General features: G+C 48.6%; 2 protein-coding genes across 3 annotated transcripts in view; both read right to left on the bottom strand.

Moving 5' to 3' along the window:
* STMP1 (short transmembrane mitochondrial protein 1) lies at window positions 1–3,877 on the bottom strand. Its single transcript, XM_063930602.1, has 3 exons — window positions 3,770–3,877; window positions 1,620–1,673; window positions 1–391 (listed from the first exon to the last, which is right to left on the bottom strand). Exons 1-3 carry the CDS (start codon window positions 3,848–3,850, stop codon window positions 314–316), a joined length of 213 nt encoding a protein of 70 aa, XP_063786672.1. The 5' UTR covers window positions 3,851–3,877; the 3' UTR covers window positions 1–313.
* Window positions 3,878–11,580: 7,703 nt separating this feature from the next.
* The window catches only part of NUP205 (nucleoporin 205), a 136,984-nt gene continuing 123,921 nt past the window's right edge, over window positions 11,581–24,643 (bottom strand). For both annotated transcript variants that reach the window (XM_063929009.1, XM_063929008.1), the window contains exons 28-43: window positions 23,625–23,816; window positions 23,091–23,361; window positions 22,567–22,665; window positions 22,309–22,457; window positions 21,940–22,131; window positions 21,559–21,680; window positions 20,453–20,591; window positions 19,259–19,385; window positions 17,574–17,650; window positions 16,188–16,316; window positions 14,514–14,640; window positions 13,499–13,665; window positions 13,289–13,412; window positions 12,444–12,569; window positions 12,263–12,333; window positions 11,581–11,891 (exon numbers count right to left, since the gene is read on the bottom strand). In XM_063929009.1, coding sequence (XP_063785079.1) covers window positions 11,739–11,891; window positions 12,263–12,333; window positions 12,444–12,569; window positions 13,289–13,412; window positions 13,499–13,665; window positions 14,514–14,640; window positions 16,188–16,316; window positions 17,574–17,650; window positions 19,259–19,385; window positions 20,453–20,591; window positions 21,559–21,680; window positions 21,940–22,131; window positions 22,309–22,457; window positions 22,567–22,665; window positions 23,091–23,361; window positions 23,625–23,816 — 2,265 coding nt within the window. In that variant the 3' untranslated portion in view covers window positions 11,581–11,738. The remainder of the gene's footprint in view (window positions 11,892–12,262; window positions 12,334–12,443; window positions 12,570–13,288; window positions 13,413–13,498; window positions 13,666–14,513; window positions 14,641–16,187; window positions 16,317–17,573; window positions 17,651–19,258; window positions 19,386–20,452; window positions 20,592–21,558; window positions 21,681–21,939; window positions 22,132–22,308; window positions 22,458–22,566; window positions 22,666–23,090; window positions 23,362–23,624; window positions 23,817–24,643) is intronic.

Raw genomic sequence — 24,643 nt, forward strand, 5'->3', positions numbered from 1 at the left:
TTACAATAAAGATATCACTTTATTAAACCCAACAGAGCTAAAAGCAGCGGTGACTTGATTGTCGAACATTCCCGCCTAATGTTTTAATACCTGTCCCAGCACATTGCCCACCACCGTGCACAGCGGACGGGGAGTTTGGGAGATCTCTGGAAACCAAAAAGAAAACACAGTTCTGTGCTGTACGGAGACTCTGTCTGGGCGAGATCCTCTGTAGGGACACATGTCCTCTGTCCCATCTCCACGCAGGAGCATATAGATACAAAGGGCGTCTACTAGATAGGGAGGGATATCCCGTCAGGAAACTTTTAGAAGGTTAATCGCTCGGAGGTTTCTTCTTTTTTTCTTCCAGATCCTTTTTAAAGTCTGAAACTTTTTTCCCAATGTCGGGCACCTTAAGCAGATAAAAAAATAAAATAAAAATCAGATATTTTAAAATGTAAGTGAAAATTTGAATTCCCCACGTAACACATCTTCAAGTGTCTGTCCAATATAAATACTAGTCGTCTGCACCTTATAAATACCTAAAAAAAACAAAACGGTTATGCAACAATGGTAAGCTTCATTTTTGGACAGCGCAGTCAGTATCCTCTGCCCGATATGTAAATTGGGATCATATCCACAGCAAGAGGAAAAAACAGAGGTTACTCTTAAAAGGTCGCAGGGCGTAATTCAGACCTGATCGCTAGGCTGCGTTTTCGTTCAGCCTGCGATCGGGTCTGAACTGCGCATGCACCGCAAAGCGCAGGCACGTCGGTCCGCAGCGACAGGGAGCACAGGCCAGCGACGGGACGGTGCGAGAAAAGCAATCGCACGGGAGATCGCAAGGTGACCGACAGGAAGAGGCCGTTTGTGGATGGCAGCTGACCGTTTTTAAGGGAGTGTCTGGAGAAACACAGGAGGGACGCGGCGTTTGGAGGGAGGGTTTCTAACGTCAGCTCTGGCCCCGATCATCGCGCTGGAAGAGTAAGTCCTGGTTTGTGCAGCTCTCCTGCACATGCGATCGCACCCCTGCACAGCGATTTCCCTCTCCCCCTGTAGGCGGCGACTACCTGATCGCAGGGATGCAAAAAACGCACTTTAGCAATCAGGTATGAATTAGGACCACAGTTACTACCCGCCTCCGTCCCTCCCCCTTCCAAACTACTTATTATGCTAAAACGAAACACATAAATATGACTTTTTAAAAACAAGTAGGTAAACGACCATGAGAACGTAGGTTTAGAGCGACAGAGTCCCACTGAATTGTGGGGGCAAAACAAATGCTGCAAGTAAAACACATCTAGCACTGGCCTGGCAATAAAACAGAACGTTAACACAATGACAAAGCTGTGAACTCCGGACCTCACCGCTTGTATGTTCAACGCAGGGGTTCTGCAACAGCCGTCCAATCAGCAGTCTGGTTACAGGGAGTATTGGGGCTGCTGCAGAATGAAGCGTGGTGAGGAGGTGCTAGATACAGAGCAGCAGCGGTCGCAGATACCGGGTCCACACAGTGCCGCTATCTGCAGGGCGAGGGCGTTTTACAGCAAAGGAAAACTCACAGAAACTTGAACGGGTCTGTGTAGGTTCTAGCCCAGGACTCAATTGCCTGCTGCACGGAGAGTAACAACTGTACTTACTTCATAATTCTGCGCCAGGTACATCCCCACCACGTTCCCAAAGGCAAATCCCAGCTGGAAATAGAGAGAGAAGTCAGTTGTGCACAAGTACAGAGAGCAGCACTCATTCTCACTGCAGACATACAGCAGCCGCTCTCTTCCCAGGGTTCTGCCTTATCCTGCCAAGCCATGTGACTGCAGGGGCAATAGTAAGAGACCCATACATTGTATACAGAGGGAACAAGAGCGCAAATATCAAACCTGCAGATGCTTCATTATGTTATAGTATATACTGTCCAGCAATCACATGAAGGCAAGTTACAGAGCTACAGTATGAGAGGGGGGAAGAGAGAGAGAGAGAGGAGGGGGGGAGAGAGAGAGAGAGAGAGGAGGGGGGGAGAGAGAGAGAGAGAGAGAGGAGGGGGGGAGAGAGAGAGAGAGAGGAGGGGGGGAGAGAGAGAGAGAGAGGAGGGGGAGAGAGGAGGGGGGGAGAGAGAGAGAGAGAGGAGGGGGGGAGAGAGAGAGAGAGAGGAGGGGGGGAGAGAGAGAGAGGAGGGGGGGAGAGAGAGAGGAGGGGGGGAGAGAGAGAGAGGAGGGGGGGGAGAGAGAGAGAGGAGGGGGGGAGAGAGAGAGAGGAGGGGGGGAGAGAGAGAGAGGAGGGGGGGAGAGAGAGAGAGGAGGGGGAGAGAGAGAGAGAGGAGGGGGAGAGAGAGAGAGAGGAGGGGGAGAGAGAGAGAGAGGAGGGGGAGAGAGAGAGAGAGGAGGGGGAGAGAGAGTGGAGAGGAGGGGGAGAGAGTGGAGAGGAGGGAGAGGGAGGGGGAGGGAGAGGGGAGGGAGAGGGGAGGGAGAGGGGAGGGAGAGGAGGGGAGGGAGAGGGGAGGGAGAGGGGGGGAGGGAGGGGGGAGGGAGAGGGGAGGGAGAGGGGGAGAGGGGAGGGAGAGAGGGGAGGGAGAGGGGGAGAGGGGAGGGAGAGGGGGAGAGGGGAGGGAGAGGGGGGGAGGGGAGGGAGAGGGGGGGAGGGGAGGGAGAGGGGGGGAGGGGAGGGAGAGGGGGGGAGGGGAGGGAGAGGGGGGGAGGGGAGAGAGAGGGGAAGAGAGAGAGAGAAGAGGGGAAGAGAGAGAGAGAGAGAAGGGGGGAAGAGAGAGAGAGAGAGAAGGGGGGAAGAGAGAGAGAAAGGGGGGGAAGAGAGAGAGAGAGAAAGGGGGGGAAGAGAGAGAGAGAGAGAGAAAGGGGGGGGAAGAGAGAGAGAGAGAAAGGGGGGGGAAGAGAGAGAGAGAGAAAGGGGGGGGAAGAGAGAGAGAGAGAAAGGGGGGGAAGAGAGAGAGAGAGAGAAAGGGGGGGGGAAGAGAGAGAGAGAGAGAAAGGGGGGGGGGAAGAGAGAGAGAGAGAGAAAGGGGGGGGAGAAAGGGGGGGGGAGAAAGGGGGGGGGGAGAAAGGGGGGGGGGGGGAGAAAGGGGGGAGAGAAAGGGGGGGAGAGAAAGGGGGGGAGGGGGGGGGAGGGGAGAGAAAGGGGGGGAGGGGAGAGAAAGGGGGGGAGGGGAGAGAAAGGGGGGGAGAGAAAGGGGGGGGGGAGAAAGGGGGGGAGAGAGAGAGAGAGAAAGGGGGGAGAGAAAGGGGGGGAGAGAAAGGGGGGGGGAGAGAGAGAGAGAGAGAGAGAGAGAGAGAGAGAGAGAGAGAGAGAGAGAGAAAGGGGGAAGAGAGAGAAAGGGGGAAGAGAGAGAGGGAGAGAGGAAGAGTATATTGACAGGTGGATAGATGGATAGACAGACAGACAGACATGGGCTTCTTGCGTCTCTCCTACCGCTGTGGAACTAATAGTCCCAGTATGCACAGGCCACCTGGTTACTGCACAGGCAGGGAACTTGGGGCTCCCTAGCTGGCACTTGTAGTCCCACACCATGTGTAAAGGCTATATAACAGGATGAGAGCATTTTGAGGTTGTACGGTGCATTTGGATAATAGAAATAATATTATTATAATAAAATGTAGAGACAGTGGCACACCTTTGCAATGTAAGACTGTGAAGGGATATCAGAGACATAGAGGTGACTGATTACTTAACATTAAAAACCCCACAACAAGAACCTCGCTGACTTGTGGGGTCTCCCTAGCACCTTGCCCACACTAAGAGTCTGCCTTCACCTGTAACCTGCTAAACTCCAGCAACTTACCAAGAATTGCAACATGATGACAGCGTCTCCTCCCAGCACCAGCCTCGACTCCTCCAGTCCAGGATCCTGCACTTCCTGCATCCGGGGGAAGTCACCGGGCAGCCATCTTTAAAGAGGGCAAAGGGATCGGTGTACAGCGTATCCTTTAAACGTTTTTGCTGCCCAGTCGCGTTCCTTGGGGGTTATAGTGACACCTAGTGGCCATTAGTGAGAATGACGTGGCAACTACATTAAGTACCAAGGGGGAAGATGTACTAAGCCTTGGAGAGATAAAGTACCAGCCAATCAGCTCCTTACTGCCATGTTACAGGCTGTGTTTGTGGGTAACCTTAAACCCAAAGAGAAATGCTAACAGGCAGACCGTGTGTAATAACCAATAGCGCCAAACTGTGAATAAATAGAATAAAAACGATTTCTCTCCCTCTGCATCTCAAAAAAGTATTTTCAGTGCATTATCACACTTGTTTTCTCTCCATATGCACGAAGATAATTTGTTGAAATGAAGTGCAGTGAAAGAAGTATATTGATTTTATTGAGAATTAGGCACCATTGGTTATAATACAATTCCTGTCCGTTAGCTATATATTCTGTCCACGCGCCCAGAACCATAGGCCGTGGAGATGTACTGCTAATTACTGTAGCTCGTTTAGTTGTATCATTCTCAGTTTTATTGTTGCCTGTACATTGTGGAATCTTTTTGTACTGTATTTTTTGTACATCCCATTGTGTTTTCCCCATAATGTGCTCGGGACCCTTGGTGATACCATATAAATAAAAGATGATACAAATGATCAGAACAATGACGTGTGAACACATAATCCAGCTTTAGTATTCTGTTACTACTCGGGTATTGTCAGGTGGCATCTTCCGTTGCTCCACGGCTTAAGATCATTATTGATTTGAAAAACAAATAAGGATTTGTCCAGTGGGCGTTGGGCCTAATTCAGACCTAATCGCAGCAGCAAATTTTTTCTCTAATGGGCAAAACCATGTGCACTGCAGGTGGGGCGGATGTAACATGTGCAGAGATAGTTAGATTTGGGTGGGGTGTGTTCAAACTGAAATCTAAATTGCAGTGTAAAAATAAAGCAGCCAGTATTTACCCTGCGCAGAAACAATATAACCCACGCAAATCTAACTCTCTCTGCACATGTTACATCTGCCCCACCTGCACTGCACATGGGTTTGATAACGAGTTTGCTGCTGCGATCAGGTCGGAATTAGGCCCTTTGTTAAAACAGGCAGATATTAAGTATATAATTTAGATTTCCATCGTCTACAGCAATGTGAGCCTATTAAGCCTACAATATTGACTCCCAAGCGGCTTTACTCAATCCAAACATCCATAGAATGGTCCTAATTCAGACATGTATAAAGATGTAGTGGCTGTAACTATTGTGTACATTTCTGAATCACTGTACCTGGCGGTCAGCAAAGAGACAAATTCCCAGTTCGCTCTAAAAGTGATTGTGCCTGAGAACAATGGTGGTCATTCCGAGTTGATCGCTAGCTGCATTTGTTCGCAGCACAGCGATCAGGCTAAAAAACGGCAGTTCTGCGCATGCGCGACATACGGGCACATTGAACGATGCAGTTTTGCACAGGGTCTAGCGATGCATTTCAGTTGCACTGGTGGCCGCAGAGTGATGGACAGGAAGTGGGCGTTTCTGGGTGGTAACTGACCGTTTCCAGGGAGTGTTTGGAAAAACACAGGCGTGCCAGAGAAAATGCAGGCGTGGCTGGGCGAACGCAGGGCGTTTGTGACGTCAAATCCGGAGCTGAATAGTCGGAAGTGATCGCAAGCGCTGAGTAGGTTTTGAGCAACTCTGAAACTACACAAAAAATTTTTGCAGGCGCTCTGCGATAAAAACGTTCGCACTTCTACTAAGCTAAAATACACTCCCAGTGGGAGGCGGCATAGCGTTTGCACGGCTACTAAAATAAGATTTTACTCACCGGTAAATCTATTTCTCATAGTCCATAGTGGATGCTGGGACTCCGTAAGGACCATGCTGGGACTCCGTTAGGACCATGGGGAATAGCGGCTCCGCAGGAGACTGGGCACAACTAAAGAAAGCTTTAGGACTACCTGGTGTGCACTGGCTCCTCCCACTATGACCCTCCTCCAGACCTCAGTTAGGATACTGTGTCCGGAAGAGCTGACACAATAAGGAAGGATTTTAAATCCCGGGTAAGACTCATACCAGCCACACCAATCACACCGTATAACTCGTGATACTATACCCAGTTAACAGTATGAAATATAACTGAGCCTCTCAACAGATGGCTCAACAATAACCCTTTAGTTAAACAATAACTATATGCAAGTATTGCAGACAATCCGCACTTGGGACGGGCTCCCAGCATCCACTACGGACTACGAGAAATAGATTTACCGGTGAGTAAAATCTTATTTTCTCTGACGTTCTAAGTGGATGCTGGGACTCCGTAAGGACCATGGGGATTATACCAAAGCTCCCAAACGGGCGGGAGAGTGCGGATGACTCTGCAGCACCGAATGAGCAAACTCTAGGTCCTCCTCAGCCAGGGTATCAAACTTGTAGAATTTTGCAAATGTGTTTGACCCCGACCAAGTAGCTGCTCGGCAAAGTTGTAAAGCCGAGACCCCTCGGGCAGCCGCCCAAGAAGAGCCCACCTTCCTCGTGGAATGGGCTTTCACTGATCTAGGATGCGGCAGTCCAGCCGCAGAATGTGCAAGCTGAATCGTACTACAGATCCAGTGAGCAATAGTCTGCTTTGAAGCAGGAGCACCATAGCTTGTTGGGTGCATACAAGATAAATAGCGAGTCAGTTTTCCTGACACTAGCTGTCCTGGAAACATAAATTTTCAGGGCCCTGACTACGTCCAACAACTTGGAATCCTCCAAGTCTTTAGTAGCCGCAGGCACTACAATAGGTTGGTTCAAATGAAAAGCTGATACCACCTTAGGGAGAAACTGGGGACGAGTCCTCAATTCTGCCCTATCCATATGGAAAATCAGATAAGGGCTTTTACATGACAAAGCCGCCAATTCTGACACACGCCTGGCCGAAGCCAAGGCCAGCAGCATGACCACTTTCCACGTGAGATGTTTCAAATCCACGGTTTTAAGTGGCTCAAACCAATGCGACTTTAGGAAATCCAACACCACGTTGAGATCCCAAGGTGCCACTGGAGACACAAAAGGGGGCTGAATATGCAGCACTCCCTTAAGAAATGTCTGAACTTCAGGCAGTGAAGCCAGTTCTTTCTGGAAGAAAATCGACAGAGCCGAAATCTGGACCTTAATGGAACCCAATTTTAGGCCCATAGTCACCCCTGACTGTAGGAAGTGCAGAAAACGGCCCAGCTGAAATTCCTCCGTTGGGGCCTTCCTGGCCTCACACCACGCAACATATTTTCGCCATATGCGGTGATAATGGTTTGCGGTCACTTCTTTCCTAGCTTTAATCAGCGTAGGGATGACTTCCTCCGGAATGCCCTTTTCCTTCAGGATCCGGCGTTCAACCGCCATGCCGTCAAACGCAGCCGCGGTAAGTCTTGGAACAGACAGGGCCCCTGCTGCAGCAGGTCCTGTCTGAGCGGCAGAGGCCATGGGTCCTCCGAGATCAGTTCTTGAAGTTCCGGGTACCAAGCTCTTCTTGGCCAATCCGGAACAATGAGTATAGTTCTTACTCCTCTTTTTCTTATTATCCTCAGTACCTTGGGTATGAGAGGAAGAGGAGGGAACACATAAACCGACTGGTACACCCACGGTGTCACTAGAGCGTCCACAGCTATTGCCTGAGGGTCTCTCGACCTGGCGCAATATCTTTCTAGCTTTTTGTTTAGGCGGGACGCCATCATGTCCACCTGTGGCCGTTCCCAACGGTTTACAATCAGCTGGAAGACTTCTGGATGAAGTCCCCACTCTCCCGGGTGGAGATCGTGTCTGCTGAGGAAGTCTGCTTCCCAGTTGTCCACTCCCGGAATGAACACTGCTGACAGTGCTAACACGTGATTTTCCGCCCATCGGAGAATCCTTGTGGCTTCTGCCATCGCCATCCTGCTTCTTGTGCCGCCCTGTCGGTTTACATGGGCGACTGCCGTGATGTTGTCTGACTGAATCAGTACCGGCTGGTTTTGAAGCAGGGGTCTTGCCTGACTTAGGGCATTGTAAATGGCCCTCAGTTCCAGAATATTTATGTGTAGGGAAGTCTCCTGACTTGACCATAGTCCCTGGAAGTTTCTTCCCTGTGTGACTGCCCCCCAGCCTCGAAGGCTGGCATTCCTGGCAGAAATGGACATTGCACTTATTTTAGATGCCAGCCGGCAAATATCCCTCTGTGCATCTCTCATGTATAAGACTGCGTCTTTTATATGCTCTATGGTTAGCAATACAGTGTCCCTGTCAAGGGTATCAATATTTTCCGACAGGGAATCTGACCACGCAGCTGCAGCACTGCACATCCATGCTGAAGCAATAGCCGGTCTTAAAATAATACCTGAGTGTGTATATACAGACTTCAGGATAGCCTCCTGCTTCCTATCAGCAGGCTCCTTCAGGGCGGCCGTATCCGGAGACGGTAGTGCCACCTTCTTTGACAGGCGTGTGAGCGCTTTATCCACCCTAGGGGATGTTTCCCAACGTGACCTATCCTCTGGCGGGAAAGGGTACGCCATTAGTAACTTTTTAGAAATTACCAGTTTCTTATCGGGGGAAGCCCACGCTTCTTCACACACCTCATTTAATTCATCAGATGGGAGAAAAACCACTGGTAGTTTTTTTTCTCCCCAAACATAATACCCTTTTTTGTGGTACCTGGGGTAACATCAGAAATGTGCAACACATTTTTCATTGCCTCAATCATGTAACGTGTGGCCCTATTGGAAGTTACATTAGTCTCATCGTCGTCGACACCGGATTCAGTATCCGTGTCGACATCTGTGTCTGCCATCTGAGGTAGCGGGCGTTTTAGAGCCCCTGATGGCTTTTGAGACGTCTGGGCAGGCACAGGCTGAGAAGCCGGCTGTCCCACATCTGCTATGTCGTCAAACCTTTTATGTAAGGATTTGACACTTTCACGTAATTCCTTCCACAAGTCCATCCACTCAGGTGTCGGCCCCGCAGGGGGTGACATCACATTTATCGGCATCTGCTCCGCCTCCACATAAGCCTCATCAAACATGTCGACACAGCCGTACCGACACACACAGGGAATGCTCTGACTGAGGACAGGACCCCACAAAGCCCTTTGGGGAGACAGAGAGAGAGTATGCCAGCACACACCAGAGCGCTATATAACACAGGGATTAACACTATAACTGAGTGATTTTCCCTTATAGCTGCTTATATGTATACTACTGCGCCTAAATTTAGTGCCCCCCCTCTCTTTTTTACCCTTTGTAGCTTGAAACTGCAGGGGAGAGCCTGGGAGCGATCCTTCCAGCGGAGCTGTGAGGGAAAAATGGCGCCAGTGTGCTGAGGGAGATAGCTCCGCCCCTTTTTCGGCGGACTTCTCCCGCTTTTTTATGGATATCTGGCAGGGGTATTTTTCACATATATAGCCTCTAAGACTATATTATGTGAGTTTTATGCCAGCAAGGTGTTTAATATTGCTGCTCAGGGCGCCCCCCCCCCCAGCGCCCTGCACCCATCAGTGACCGGAGTGTGAGGTGTGCATGAGGAGCAATGGTGCACAGCTGCAGTGCTGTGCGCTACCTTGTTGAAGACCGAAGTCTTCTGCCGCCGATTTCCAGGACCATCTTCTTGCTTCTGGCTCTGTAAGGGGGACGGCGGCGCGGCTCCGGGACCGGACGACCGAGGCTGGGCCTGTGTTCGATCCCTCTGGAGCTAATGGTGTCCAGTAGCCTAAGAAGCCCAAGCTAGCTGCAAGCAGGCAGGTTCGCTTCTTCTCCCCTTAGTCCCTCGTAGCAGTGAGTCTGTTGCCAGCAGATCTCACTGAAAATAAAAAACCTAAAAGTATACTTTCTTTTCTAGGAGCTCAGGAGAGCCCCTAGTGTGCATCCAGCTCAGCCGGGCACAAGATTCTAACTGAGGTCTGGAGGAGGGTCATAGTGGGAGGAGCCAGTGCACACCAGATAGTCCTAAAGCTTTCTTTAGTTGTGCCCAGTCTCCTGCGGAGCCGCTATTCCCCATGGTCCTAACGGAGTCCCAGCATCCACTTAGGACGTCAGAGAAAAACTGCTAGTGAGCGATCAACTCGGAATGACCCCCAATATTATGTAATAAAAGCAGAGAGGAAACAAACAAAAAAACTATAGAATAACGGTCAGGGTGTCACTTGGTGATCAGATAAACCGCTACGCTGCCGTGCTGTTACCTGGTTTTACCGGTTATATTTGATGGTCACGTAGCTGATCTGATGCTGCGTCTTTGGATGCAGCAGATCAGAGAAGCCTGGACTGCGTGGATTTTTACTTTTCAGCCAGTACGTGCTCATCCGCATTCGGAGTATCTGTTTTCTCCCCTCTCTTTACCATAGCTGAAACTTTTGGTCTGACTTTTATTTTCTTCAATTACTTCTGAGTCGCCGGGGTCGATTTACTAATTTGACAAAACCCCTATATGTTTACATTTACGGCATGTTAAACCATTTATTTATTAGCATACTATTTGGTTCCCCTTTTATTCTGGGTGAACCGCCATTTTTATCTCTATATATACTTTCTCGTCTCTTTATGCCCACAGTAAATGACAATAACTTTTCTCCACCAGTGCCATGTTCTCTCTACTTCATCCGAGTATCGCTCTGCACAATGGGCCTTCTTCAGATGTGGTTCGGGTTGCCACGCATATCGTCATGTTTGCACAAGTGCAGTACTGGTCTGCAACGTTAGTTGCAGTACGGCGTCAGTGATTGACAGTCTGAGGTCGTTCAGGGCGGCGATGGCCTCCGTTTCTCAAAACGGAGGCGAGAGCCGCTGTTGTGGGGGTGAAACAGATGCGACAGACTGAAGCTGGAGAGGAGGAAAGGAAAAACCAGAAGGAGAGATGGGGCGGAGCAGAACAGCGGAGATAGGGAGGGTGGGGCGAAGCGGGACAGAGCAGCAGGCAAGATTGAGGTGACCTGGCGTATGCCGGGTACCTTTATTAATCTTTTTCGTAGCAAAACACTTTAAAAAAAAAGTCTTCTTGCATAACTTGCAGAGGGTTTATTGAATACTGCAGAAAAACAGGGACACCTGGGTGGTTCCAGTCATTAGAAAACATCCCAAATCAACTACTAACATCTGCTGCTGACCCCCTCCCCCAAGTGGTATTAAACTCCCACCTGCAGTCTCAATTTATAAAACTGGGGGTAAATGCACTGCTCAGTTTTCTCCTGAATTTCCATTGTAGGTTTGTAACTAAAGTGCGATGGTGTATTTCCTCACCACTCTATTACAAACAGCAAAGGCTAAATAGGCCGATCTCCTGGGCACAAGGTAGAAAGCTGCGGACAAAAGAAAAAAAGCTCAAAATGTCAAGCAGAGAATGTCAGTTATGCTTACTGTAAGATCCTTGGTCATGTTCAGGTACATCAAATCAAAGGCTGTTAACCAACCGCTCAGACTCCTTATTATGCACTACTGCAAAGTCATGAACAACGGTTTGATAGGGAAGGTGGATTTCAGATATCTGCTTACAGCTATCGGGTTGGGCTCAGCATATTGGACAGATTCCGTTCCGTGGAGGTCATCAGAACGTCTTAAGAGATTTGTGGGACCAAAACATTTTTATACCCACGGTGCAGGGAGCGGTGTACTCCTTATAACAAGCACAAACTCGTGTTTCACTTTTAACAGAAGTAAATACAACACCACAGAGTGACATGTACAATTTTAATCCATTTGTAGTGGCAATAAAAAAATGTCATATACAATTTATTTTTTATCATTCATCTGGAAAAGTGAAAAAGGCTGTCCATAATTTAGAAGGTAGAAAATAAATGGTGTACATTTTGGCGTAACGTCTTTTTTTCCCCATCAGGCTCTAGATACTCGCAGGAGACCTCTTATCCTCCTGACCAGCGCCTGGATAAAGCTGTGCCGAGACTTCACCTTTGAGTACATGCTCTCCATGTCCAACAGGCGCTTCTGTAGGGATTCCCCAAATAAATTAGCCCCTTCTCTCTGCAGCTGTAAATGAAAGAACAAGTAGAGTTCTAGGTTAGTCAATCTGAGGCTGAATGACAAGGGTCCGGTGTTTGGGGGTCCAAAACTTCTCCGCTATCATCATCTTATGATGAACATGTTCAACTTTGCCCCATAGCTGTTCCGTCATCTCCTTACTGACACAGCCATGTGCAATTTACTTGACTCTATCAGGCAATGATTGTCCAGCTCACCTCCATTCAAAGGGTGAATACAGAATGGAAGAGAGACAACATGGGAACATATGGATCCCTATGGATGCCCTGTAACCGTTCCGGCATTCTCTCTACAGTTCCGAAAGCACATTTTTCCTTGGCAAGGCTACAGTAAGTGGGAACACTCAACACTGTACTCACTATATCTAGGTCTTGTTGGGTCACTTTGTTCTGCGTCCTGAGGTCTGTGTTGAGGTCGTTATTGAGTGTATCTGCCAAGAGAACAAAAGGGGTTTTATCAAGCTGGGTTGGCTTCTGTTCTATGGCAGAGGAGACCTCGGTCCTGCATGTTTCTCAAACACAACTAATGGTCACCACTCACCTTGGAACTTTCTGATGCTAAAAGATGTACTGGAGAACAGCGACTCCTGGTTGTCACTTGGGGTGCACTGGAGCAGGTAATACTCTAGATGGCGCCACAGTATGAAGAGGCAGGTTTCTATGATATCTAGGAGTAGTGACTCGTGAAGGAGAATGGTGAAATGGAGAATAAACCTGCGCACTAGTACTGCACTGAACATAATCAGAACACTGATAAAGTCATAAAGCCGGTGCCCATAGACAGCAAGCTATAAGCAACATATAATTGCAGTAAGACCAGGATGGGACAATCCCTCGTAGAGCCTAGGGTGAGGGATCATAGCTTCTACTCAGGGGTGGGGCAACGATGTGACTTTTTTCCTGCTCATTCTGGGCGGGATGTACTTAAGAAAAAAAATTAGGTAAAACCCCCGTTTTCGGGGTTTTACCGCATTTTCAAATGCGCTAAAACTCAGCCGCCCGCTTAACGATGCGGAGGGTATCGCCATCTTTTTATATAAACTCCCCCTCCTCCTCCAGCAACACAGTCGGAGGTCCTTCCAGCTGCAGGGAGGAGGAGCCCGGGACTGACTGCTCACGTCACCTCCCGGGGCTGGAAGTGACAACCTGTGTTAATAAGTCTCTAACCTGAGCATAACAACATGGCGTATAACATAGCCCAATTCAAGCGGCTGCAATAAACAAGTATAGTGGTCACAAACAGGCCAAGAAACTGAATCCATGGGATGTCAGTCTCACGCTCGCACTGTTAGATGGCGGCATACAGAGCCAACGCTGCTTTATACTGTTGGGCGCCTCCAATCGGTGGCCAGAGACAAGGAAATACACATATCGCTGGAAGGATACAGGAGCAGATTGACAGCAGCTTAGCTCTGCTATTGATTAGTTTCACCAGTCTCTTCCGTGCCAGCACATACTTCTGCGTGGTCGAGATTTTGTCCACCCCGATCGGCGTCTCGGTCTGGCACAACTAGGGCAAATCAGAAAGCAAGGTCAGGAACGGGGCGCTTCAAAGGTTAATGAGGTCAGAGGAGAGACCTTTGATTCTGACCATACCTCTTTGATCTCGTCCGGTGGCAGCTGCTCCACGTTCTGCAGCTTGCTCATGCTCTGCCGGTGGATGTCGTAGTAGGTGAAGAAGTCGCTGGAGCACTGTTTCAGAAGAGCCAACACAATGCCCAAACCGGGCGACCTCCCGGTGTGAAAGAGGGATCCCTGGGTGTCTTTAACATAAAGAAGAAAAAAAATGATTATACCCCAAATCAACCGCACCAGTGAGACAGGAGCCTCATATTGTTACTCTGTGCAGCTAGCGGCTTGTGGCCCAGACTGGCTGTATGTTGCACAAACAACTCTTGGCTTCACTGGACACATGTGAGTGATATCTAAAATAATTTGTACTGCTGTTAACTTTCAAAGGCTCCGATTGGCTACACGTTGGTCTAAGCCCCACCCACTTTATCTTCTGTACACTGGATGCAAGGATTCTGGAGTTTATGGGAAATCTTCTGTTTATGGTCCAGAATGAGCAAAAAAAAAAAAAAAATATTCCCAGGGATCACTGTAATATCATCTGTTAGGTAATCATAAGAGTTCCACGGTGTCTGACCAGGGCCGGTTCTGGGGCTTTGCACGCCCCGGGCGGCAATGGCGGGCGTGGCTTCGTACAGGGGGCGTGGTCATTTACGCCCCCTGTACAGACTACTGTAGCGCTCTGAAATGTGTCCGCCCGCTGCGAAGCCCTTCGTGGAGAGGTCCTTTAATGTGCGGTGCGCGATGACGTCATCGCGCACCGCACAGCAAAGGTCCTCCCCACGAAGGGAAACCAGACGCGTAGCGTCTAGTTCCCTTCGTGGAGAGGACCTTTGCAGTGCGGTGCGCGATGACGTTATCGCACATCGCGCAGTAAAGGACCTCTCCACGAAGGAAAACTCTAGTTTTCCTTCACAGCGGTCAGCGGATCTTGCCCTGGTGCGGCGCCCTCCGGAAGGCGGTGCCCCGAGCAAAAAGTCCTGCTTGCCCGTGGCAAGATCCGCTACTGTGTCTGACAGCAATTCCTCATACAGCATACCTAATCTGGTGCCATCCCTGCTGCTGCTCTCCATCAGGCTGGGTGTGAACAGACACACCATTGGCTGGAGGTTAGGGGCGTTCTGTAGCATCAGCGTATGGCAGTATTCCATCACGTTACAACAGATCTATATGAAAGAAGTAGTATAGTAAGAAACCTGGAAATTGCTGACATTTCTACATTACCCACAATACATACAACACGCGTGTCATTAACCACTTAGGGGTATATTCAATAAGAGTCGGGTCCATTCCGACATGCAGTTGTCGGAATGGACCAGACAACCTCAGTCAAAGACAGTCGGATTTGGCCGGCATCCGTGCTGCTGCTGTCAGCAGCTCCCTGTGTGTGTGATCACAGGGAGCTGCTGGAGGGAGCCGCACTCAGCCATGTAGCCACATGTGTAACCGGGGGGCCGGGCAGCGGTGCCGCAGGACCGTGGAGTCGCCTGGGGAGCCGGGCAGCGCTGCCGCGGGACCGTGGAGCCGCCTGGGGAGCCGTGTAGCACTGCCGGAAGAGAGCAGCCTGGCTGGGGGGACGCCCGTCAGAGAGGAGCCGTGTCTTCCACCGACAGCGGCTGCCCCCGCCGGTAAGCACTCTCTCACCCTCCCTCGCCCCGCTCCCCCGTCTGATCTTCTCAATCCGACTTTTTTTTAAAGTCGGATTGAGATGGTCGGAAACGGGCCAAAACCTGTCGGATTTGGCCCCGTTTCCGACAGATGCACGCGGATCGACAGCTATTCCGCTGATCCATGTGTTTTCCGACAAGTCAGGAATTCCCGACTTGTCGAAAAAAAAACCAGCCCCTATTGAATAGGTCGGAATACCTTCCGACCTAAATCAGTTGGAAACTGCCGTCTTTCCGACAAGACGGCAGTTTCCGACTCTTATTGAATATACCCCATAACTGGCGATTTATTTAGCCAAAAAACACTCCGAAATTGTTGGCTATTTTTTATGAGTGAATTAGGTGAAGAACATGAATTTAACCCTATCCCAAATGATTTTAGTTCAAAAAAAGAAAAAAAGATTTTTTTTTTAATTTAAATAAATTTTCTCCCAAATATGGATCGGGAACATCGTGACCATTGGAACATTGCAGCTTTCATTTTGAAAGCCAGGTCAGCATCCAGGTATACAGGGATGGGGGTTCCTGCCGTGCTGACCAATCAGCAGTGATCGGCAGCACAGCAATCAGTAGGGGAGAGTGCAGGGAGGCAGGGGGACCTTCCGGTCCCTCTGACAGCAGCAGCGGAGGGAAGTTTCCCTTCCCCGCCGCTACTAACACTGACTGGTCGCATCCTGTGCATACTGATGCGAACATGCCAGGCAAGTGGTTAAGCGCCCCCGCCAGCTGCTATGGGAACTACACATCCCAGCATGCAGTGCCACAGTTTTAGCATCTCTTAATAGTAAAACTGTGGCAGGGCATGCTGGGATGTCTAGTTCCACAGCAGATGAAGGGCTGTATGTTGAATACACCTGACGTACAAGGAACGATTCTGTTCCCTTAGCTTCCTGGAAGAATTGTGTTTTCTTATTAAGCCACTAGGGGGAAAACTTCTGACAAACAATAGACGGACTGCAGTCAGCCATAATGTACAGTGTAATCATAGATGAGTGAACTGTGCTCCCGACCAGCTGACCACCGAGGCACCGTACCCCAGACCTCACCTGCTGCATCGCCAGCTCCATGTCGTCTTTCTTACTCACTCCGTCCAACTGTGAGCCGTCGCCTTGAAGATTGAGCTGGCGGAGTTTGTCTGAGCCCCCAAAGCGGTTTAGTAAAGCCAGGCAGAGGTGCTAAAACACAACAATAAGAAAAGACCACTGACAACATTTCCGATATTCACAATGGCTACAAAAACCCAAAATAATATCCATATATTCGGCGAGAGCATTTAAAACCAACACAGTACAGGGAGCTAAAGACACTGTTATATTTAAAAAGGTCAAACGATAAAATGTATTGTATTTGGTAATATTCTTTATGACTTTCTTTATTACACCCATTTGTAACTTGTAGGTCAACTAACAGATTGGTCTCCAGGCAGCGGACAGTCATACATGAGAATAATACACTCGAGCATGCTGGGAAATCTTGTATGTTCTCTAGGGGATTACTACACGGGGATACGGTCATTAGATCGACCACTATAGGGCGACATGGTCAATAGGTCGATATGGAAAACGGTCGACATGAGTTTTTCATTTTTTGAACTTTTTCATACTTCACAATCCACGTGGACTACAATTGGGAACAGTAACCTGTGCTGAGTGCAACGGTAGCGGAGCGAGACACCTTGCCCAAAGCATGGCGAGCGAAGCAAGGGGGCACGGTGCCCTAATTGGGGTTCCCGGTCACTTTACGAAGAAAACAACAAAAACAGTAAAAAAAAAAACCCCTCATATCGACCATTTTCCATTTCGACCAATAGCAGTCGACTTAATGACCCATACCCATTACATGTACGCACAATTTAACCTTCGTGGACTCCCCAAAACCTCCACAGACCTCCTCCAGCGTCTTCTCATATCCTTAAATTGAAACGTATTGCTTGCCCTTTGTTTAAACTAGTACGTAAGCCAGGAATCTGTCTATATACTGTATGCACAGAAGAGAAGTCTGCGCTTGTACTGTGAAACTTTACTATAGTGCTGCCGGAGCTCAGCAAGATTCGCAAAGGGGGAGGGAACAGATGCATTGGAATTTGCATATAGCTCCTGATTGTAGCCAATCAAAAGTTAGCTCCTATTTCTACCAGATACTGGGAATTTATGACATTTCTGCATCTTTTTAACGGACGTCCTTGGATATACAAACAGCAGGTCCGCTACAAGCCGCTTTCTATCCGCCAAGGGCTCACAACACCCTACACAATATCGGATGAGTATGTTACTCCTGGTGTAAAAACAAAAGTGTATTTTTCACAATCGCATTGGGGGTCAGGGTCCATCAGGGCCAAACGTTCCATGTCTCTGCTAATAATTCCACACAGGAATTCTGTTCCTGCTAATTACTGCCACGGTTCATCAAGAGACTGAATATTAAGAATTTACCTGGTATCGGCCAAAGAGTCTGTGCAATTCGATCACGGTGCCCTCATTTAGATGGATGTCCAACTCACTGAGTACACCTAGAGAATGTGCAACGTTATTATAATTATAATTATTATCGTTCATCTATAAAGTGCCACAAAATGTGCAGAGTATACATACAAAACATTTCACTGTAACAGGGCATCAGATCTTACATACAATGCACAGTATAAGTGCCAACTTTACCATTACACCGGACCGGGAAGGAGAGATGACTGGGCAGATCACTGAATGTTCTACAGTCAGGCATGTGGGGCTGCTGAGAAAGCCTTATTCAGCATGGGGGGGGAGTGTATACCTCTGCAGTATCATAGGCAGTCATACCATGATCTCATTTCATATTTATGAGAATGTGCTTGAAATTATAGACGCCCATGAAGCAAAGGGCGCAATGATTTGCTGATCCAGACCCAGGTTTATCAATGGGGGTCCTTCCAAGTTGATCGCTAGCTGCCGTTGTTCGCAGCACAGCGATCAGGCAAAAAAAAAATCGGCATTTCTGCGCATGCGCACGGGCCACAGTGCGCACGCGCCAAGTACTTTCACACAAAACTATGCAGTTTTACACAAGGGCGAGCGACGCTTTTCTGTCGCTCTGCTGATCGGTGAGTGATTGACAGAAAGTGGGTGTTTCTGGGAGGTAACTGACCGTTTTCCGGGAGTGTGCTAAAAAACGCAGGCGTGTCAGGCTAAAACGCGGGAGTGTCTGGAGAAACGGGGGAGTGGCTGGCCGAACGCAGGGCGTGTATGTGACGTCAAAACAGGAACTAAACAGACTGAAGTGATCGCAAGGTAGGAGTAGGTCTGCAGATACTCAGAAACTGCATGAAAAAATGTCAGCACTGTTCTGCTAACCTTTTGGTCGCACTTCTGCTAAGCTAAGATACACTCCCAGAGGGCGGCGGCTTAGCGTGTGCACTGCTGCTAAAAGCAGCTAGCAAGCGAACAACTCGGAATGAGGGCCTATATTCACAGGAACGGAGCACATCACCCCCAGAAGAGCTGCCGACATAACTGAAATAAGAGGCTGGGGGTCTCAGTCCTTGCCCAGTCAGATGCTCGGGTGTACACTGGGGAAGGGCTTTGTTGCGGCATTAGTATAAAGTCGCAGATGTGACTGCTGCAAAAGAACCATACATGTACGCAGGTGTGATAAGTAAACGTAAAGTAGTATCTCAGCAAATATTTTGGAATATATTAGCCCAGGGCAATAAAAATTTAAGGGCCCCATACACTAGGACAATAATGCCCGATTTCGGGCATTCGGCCCGATATATCGGATGAAATCGGGCAATCCGATGTGCGTTCCCGTGAGCATCGGATCCTCCAGATTGAATGTGCTGCATATTCAATCTGGTCCGACCCCGCAGGCATGGCTGGGATCGCCCAAGATACATCGTATGCAAAAGGAGAGCCTCACGTCCAAGGGATCAGCAGATTCGGGGGGGAAAGGGGTCACAGAACAGGTCCATAATGCACGCACGCCTGTAGTTTTCTGCACTGCAGAGCGAGGGCTTGTCATTTACTTAAAACGCCAATAGATCTTTTCCTGGGGACTGCCAGGTTTGCACAAGGTCCTGAATACATTTGTGATGATGACCACATATATCGCACCTGCTATGGGCAGAAGAAAAAAGCAAATTTACCTGGAAGAGCAGCTTTGCTGATGATGCCTGTAAGCAGGGCCAGTTCCTGTAAAGACCCGAGACTCCCCTCCTGGCTCCTGAGGATAGCTTGTATCGTATCGGAGTGAGCAATCAGGAACTGTAACACCTGGCGGACAGGTAGAGAAATAAAATATTACATCTGATAACAGGGACATATGTTATTATCAGTTACATCGCTAGGGATGTAGCTGCGTTTTATGGAGTTACTCAAGAATGCAATTCTCCCCAGCTGCTAAAGAGCTGTGCACCTATCACTTATATTGTAATATACAAAACATACGTTAAAAGGACATTCAGCCCAGTGCATTTTTTGCAAATCTATACCCGTTTCTCGATCAGGGTCCACAGGATCTACCTTGGGATATATAGTAGCGACAGCGGAACGGGCACCAAACAGTTAAGCTTTTCAGACTCCCAGGAAGCAATATGACAGCCCCCTATATCCCCGCCTCCCTGCTCCGGCAATTCAATTTTTTGTTTGGTGCGGCAGGAGCTGGACCACTTTAAATGGTTGGGCTGCAGATTTTTTCCGCAGCCATAAACTGTTATTTTATAGTATTTTTTCTTTTTATGAGTGATCTTTCTATTTGTCTTATACGTATAAGGTAAAGACGCTCCAACAACTCTCCGGCGAGTTGCGACCACTGTTACCTCCGAGTACACTGCAGTTTCGGCGGGGCGTCACACTGGATGTACTAGCAAGTACCGGCCGATGATCTCTGCAGTTTGTGGAAGCAACTAGGTGGCTGCTAATGGAATTACTGTTATCAATTTGTAAGCTCTGACGTGAGACGGTCAAAGGTTTTTGGGAAACTTGGGGAGTTTTGAAAGTTAAGTTTCCTAATGACTAATTACACAAACAGGAAATCCTTAATGAAAGGAATTCCTTCAGCTGTAATTAAGGCAGTTAATGGCTTTACATTCCTTCTTTATTGTAAGGCCTGGCTTTATTCACACAGAGGTGTGTTCTGCAGATAAGGCGGATGGCAATTCCGAATGCGGACGGAGCTTTTGGTCTTCGCCCATGCTCCACGGTATGAACACACATCACAAGCGATCCACGGAATCCCGATCACTTTGCTTGTGACTGAGCGTCAGGCCAGATAGGTCTAAGAAGACCTGCTGATAGAATAGAATTTGGGACCAGTGACACGTATGGCTCCCTGCACTCACCTGTCCAGCCACCTGCAGGTTCTGCGCTGTGCTGGAGGTCAGGATCACTTGGCACAGCTGAAGAGCGGGTAACAGAATGTGCCTGTACCTTTCCACAGGTGCGGGTATAAAGACTGGAGCTTCTCTCATGCCGTACAGTCTAATGTAGGATAAAGAAGACCGCAGAGATATAACTATTATAAGCAAACATGGTCTACGATAGGAGGAACCAGAATGTCATTTTCTTTAATTTGGATTTAAATGAACTACAGTATATCTATAACCTCAGCCAGATACTGACTGAAAATGATCAATTACTGAAACAGTAATAAGAGAACTTCAAATATTTTTTGTGAATCTGGTAAAACAAACTCCACTTGCTCGGGGTAAGATTAACTGTAACACTACAACTTTAAAACTACGTTCCCAGGAGAAGTCATTCTAAGTAACGACCCTCTAAAACTCCAGACATATAGAGAGACATGCAGGAAGATTCAATTCTCATCCAGGTGGCAGATTACTGCAACTCCATAGGCTGCAAGCAGAATTCAGCCAGTGGGAGGTAACACTTGCAGCTGCCAGAGCACGTAGAATTTACCCCATAGTGAGGTGCGAGCTGCTTGCATACAAGAGTAAAAGCGCCGTATGCTGCACTTACGGTACCGCTGGACACACGTATTTTTATTTGCAGGGCTGCATGCATAAATATGCAAGTACGCTACTAGAAGGGGCTACGAGGGGTGTAAGATTAGGTGCAGCTACCGGCGTTTACACACCGTCTCAACAGCACCTCGCACCCTCCGCAAGCTGCTCGCGCTTAATTGGATTCCCTACCCCCCTAAATATAAACATGCATACATGTTTTTTCTTATCATTCGTTCACTGAGGGTCTAAGTGATTTGTGGTGATCCAGAAGGAGATTTAGCCACCCAAAGAGGACTACTGGAGCTGTTGGCTGTAGCAACCAATCAGATTGTAGCTATCAAATCTATAACGTTCTAGATAAGTGATAACTAGAATCTGTTGTGTACAAGACCTCCTGTGCAACGAATTTCTTCAAACTCCCCAGAAATGTGAAAATAGCTATAAAACTGGTGAATACACTACGTTGGGCGCTGCTCGCTTACCCATGCTGATCTGTCTCTGGGCGCATGTCATACACTTGGCACTGCGCTAGTCGTACGATGACCCCGCAGCGCAGCAACTCCAGAGCTCCCTGCTGGTTCTTAGCCACACGGGTCAGGAACGCCTGCAGGACAACAAACACCGTTCTCACCAAGAGCAATAATAGCGCATAAAGCGGCATAGCTACACAGAGAAAAACAGATTTTCTAAGGCGCCCAAACTATTTTTAAGTTACAGTATTAAAATGATGGAGGCTTAGATATTACTGCTATTGGCATTGGTTTATATAATGGGCACCAAAATTGCAATAGAATAGAAGGGAGGAAGCACACAGCCGTCCGTCTTATTTCCTGCCCAAGACGACGTTCCGGGCAGACTCTTACCATTTTGGACTCATAAATATACAGAGCCTTCAGCATCGGAGGCTGAGGAGTCAGCAGATTCTGTAAGATGCCATCGTCTTGTGCCAGGCTGTCCACCAATACCTTGAGGTACCCGCTGTTGGAAAGATAGAGCAGCCATTGCTGCTGCTTGTCCACAGAGACAATCCGGTCCAGCAGAGCCAACGCCAGCATCTGAAAACCAGTGACAGCAAAGGTGAGAAGAGGTCGAGGGTTGGTCATCCGTCGCTCGAGAACGGCCGCTGATCTTCAATTTCCAGCATGAAGCTCAATAGCTTCTATTGTAAATAATGACTGGTCATTACCGGACTACCGTCAGTCGAAAAAAACCCAGTATCAAGCCATAGTTACCCTGCCTATCTCGTGGCCGTCACAGGCGTCTCGGCAGACCACCTCCATCAGAGTGGCCCCGTAGCTCTCCAATATGGACATGTTGTCCCGCTGTAGCTTGCTGAAGACGTCCTCAGGGGCAGTCAGCCTCTCCCACATGGTCTTATTAGCTGAATGGGAGAAAGAGGAAGTCATGTGATCCATGTGAACGGTCCTACGGCAGTACTGTGCAGTAACCTGGATATCACTTGCTCTGCACATCCTGCAAACATTGATCACCTGCTTCTAGCGTGTCAGGTTCATCCGGCCTTTGGGCTATTTGTAGGTAATACAACAGCGATCCATACAGATGGGCTCGTACTCTCTGGAAGCCTCCGCCTGTTAATGCAAAAAGTAAAAATCATCATAAAAAATAAATTACAAAAAGTGCGATATGAACAATCTAGTAACCGACACAGCTGCAGGCACAGGAGGTCGTGGTCAGACTGCACCGGCTATACGGCTGGCGTAAGTTTCAACGGGGCAACAGATGGTGGTAACTAAGGATGCACCAATCGGTCTTCGGGCACTGACAGGGGGCATCTCGGTCCTTGCACATTCGGCCGCACGGATGTAGAGGAGGGAAGAAGTGTGCAGCTGCATGAAGTCGCAGACGGGCGACCGCCAACAGACGCCGCTGCATGCCCTCCTGCATCAGCCGCTCAATAAGACCCAGGGACTTAATTGAAAAGTGCAGTTCAGTGGAGACCACTTATTATCTGACAACGGCAAGGAAGGAGACAAGCGTTGCCTTAAATTCAGACCTGTTTTGAGAATGAATTCCAGCAGCTTCCGGAGAATCATGTGAAGTGAAGAGTCTCCGATAGAGGCGAAGCCTGCAGACAGGGTTTCGGGTCCCGGGGAAGAAGCAAAGGTCCCGTCCAACATGCGCACGTACTGCGACTGGTTCGCCCCGGGAGCAGTCAGCGGCTGCTTCTGCTCGGTGCGTATGGACTGACTCAGGTTAGCGGTGAGGGTGAACACGGCTCCGGCTACCACCGGCATCAGCTCTTGAGCAGCATCCTCGTCCAGAATCTGCAGGGGGAGAGCATGGTGAAAGCGAATAAGCGGGCTCAAGTAATCACTTAATGAATGGCAATAAGAAATTCAACTCAGATCTGTAACAATGTAACAGCTGTCAATATGGAAAGATCAGGTCGTCACCTTAATTCATTGAAAAGAAAAAAACAATCAGTATTCTAATGGTAAACCAATAGCTGTAGTACGCTGGATAGGCTGCAGTACATGGATTTTGCAGCGATGGAGGTAATAGAATTGGAAGCTGGCGTATTAGTCACCTTGTCGTGCACGTCCTGAAGAAGATCCCGGATTATCAGCTGCCTCTGCTCGGCCTGGATAAGATCCTGAGGGCAGGTGGTCAGAATAATCTCCACCAGCTGCCTCCAAGACTCCAGGGCGTGACGCTTGGCATGCAGACACTGGAGGAGCTTGTTCCTTTCTACTACGTACTGCAGGATGGTGTTTATCTCCTGGAGGAATACAGCGCATCAGTACAGCTCAGAGATTACATACACCCCACGCAAATACCCAGATACTGCCTCTCCCCCCACCTCTATTCTAAAGTCATGCAGGACAGAAGTAGGGTTGGCCATTGACCATCAATGATTAAAAACCATCCATGGCTCGATAGTGATGCGAAGACGATTTTACCATCGACCAACTGATGGTGTACATTGGGGGCCAAGGTCCGATGGCTGGTGCACAACCACGAAACATCTATGGCAGGCATGTCAAAACTGCGGCCCTCCAGCTGTTGTGAAGCTACATATCCCAGCATGCCCTGACACAGTTTAGCGGTCAGAGAATGCTAAAGCTGTGTCAGGGCATGCTGGGATGTGTAGTTTCTCAACAGCTGGAGGGCTGCAGTTTGGACATGGCTGATCTATGGTTTCTCAACGATGGACCAAAGCCATCGAATATCGATGGCAGAGCCACAATGGACAACCCTAGAAGTTCTACCCTACCAAAAGTAAATGCTTTTAAAATGACAATGGCAAGCAAATACATACATACATTATATATATATATATATATATATATATATATATATATATATATATATATATATATATATATATAAAGCTTTTCACTATTATATTAATAAAGGCACTGGGAAAACAAATAGCTAAGACCAAGAGGGACGGGGGATTTATCCAGACAGGAGCTTCTCTTCCAAGGACCTGTAAGTGGAACATACGACTGTCACATTTGGCGTGCCTCATTGTGGTAGCTGTAGTGATCGGGATCAGCCAATATTCCACCTATTTAGGCTGTACTATGACCATTAGAGTGACTG

This window comes from Pseudophryne corroboree, chromosome 6, assembly GCF_028390025.1.
Source record: "Pseudophryne corroboree isolate aPseCor3 chromosome 6, aPseCor3.hap2, whole genome shotgun sequence".
In the NCBI taxonomy this organism is placed as follows: Eukaryota; Metazoa; Chordata; class Amphibia; order Anura; family Myobatrachidae; genus Pseudophryne; species Pseudophryne corroboree.

Excerpts from the sequence above, each read along its gene's own strand:
- STMP1 (XM_063930602.1), bottom strand. The coding sequence starts at position 3,850 with ATGCAGGAAGTGCAGGATCCTGGACTGGAGGAGTCGAGGCTGGTGCTG. Across the intron at positions 1,674-3,769 it reads TCATCATGTTGCAATTCTTG|CTGGGATTTGCCTTTGGGAA; the intron begins GTAAGTTGCTGG and ends CTCTATTTCCAG. Across the intron at positions 392-1,619 it reads ACCTGGCGCAGAATTATGAA|GTGCCCGACATTGGGAAAAA; the intron begins GTAAGTACAGTT and ends TATCTGCTTAAG.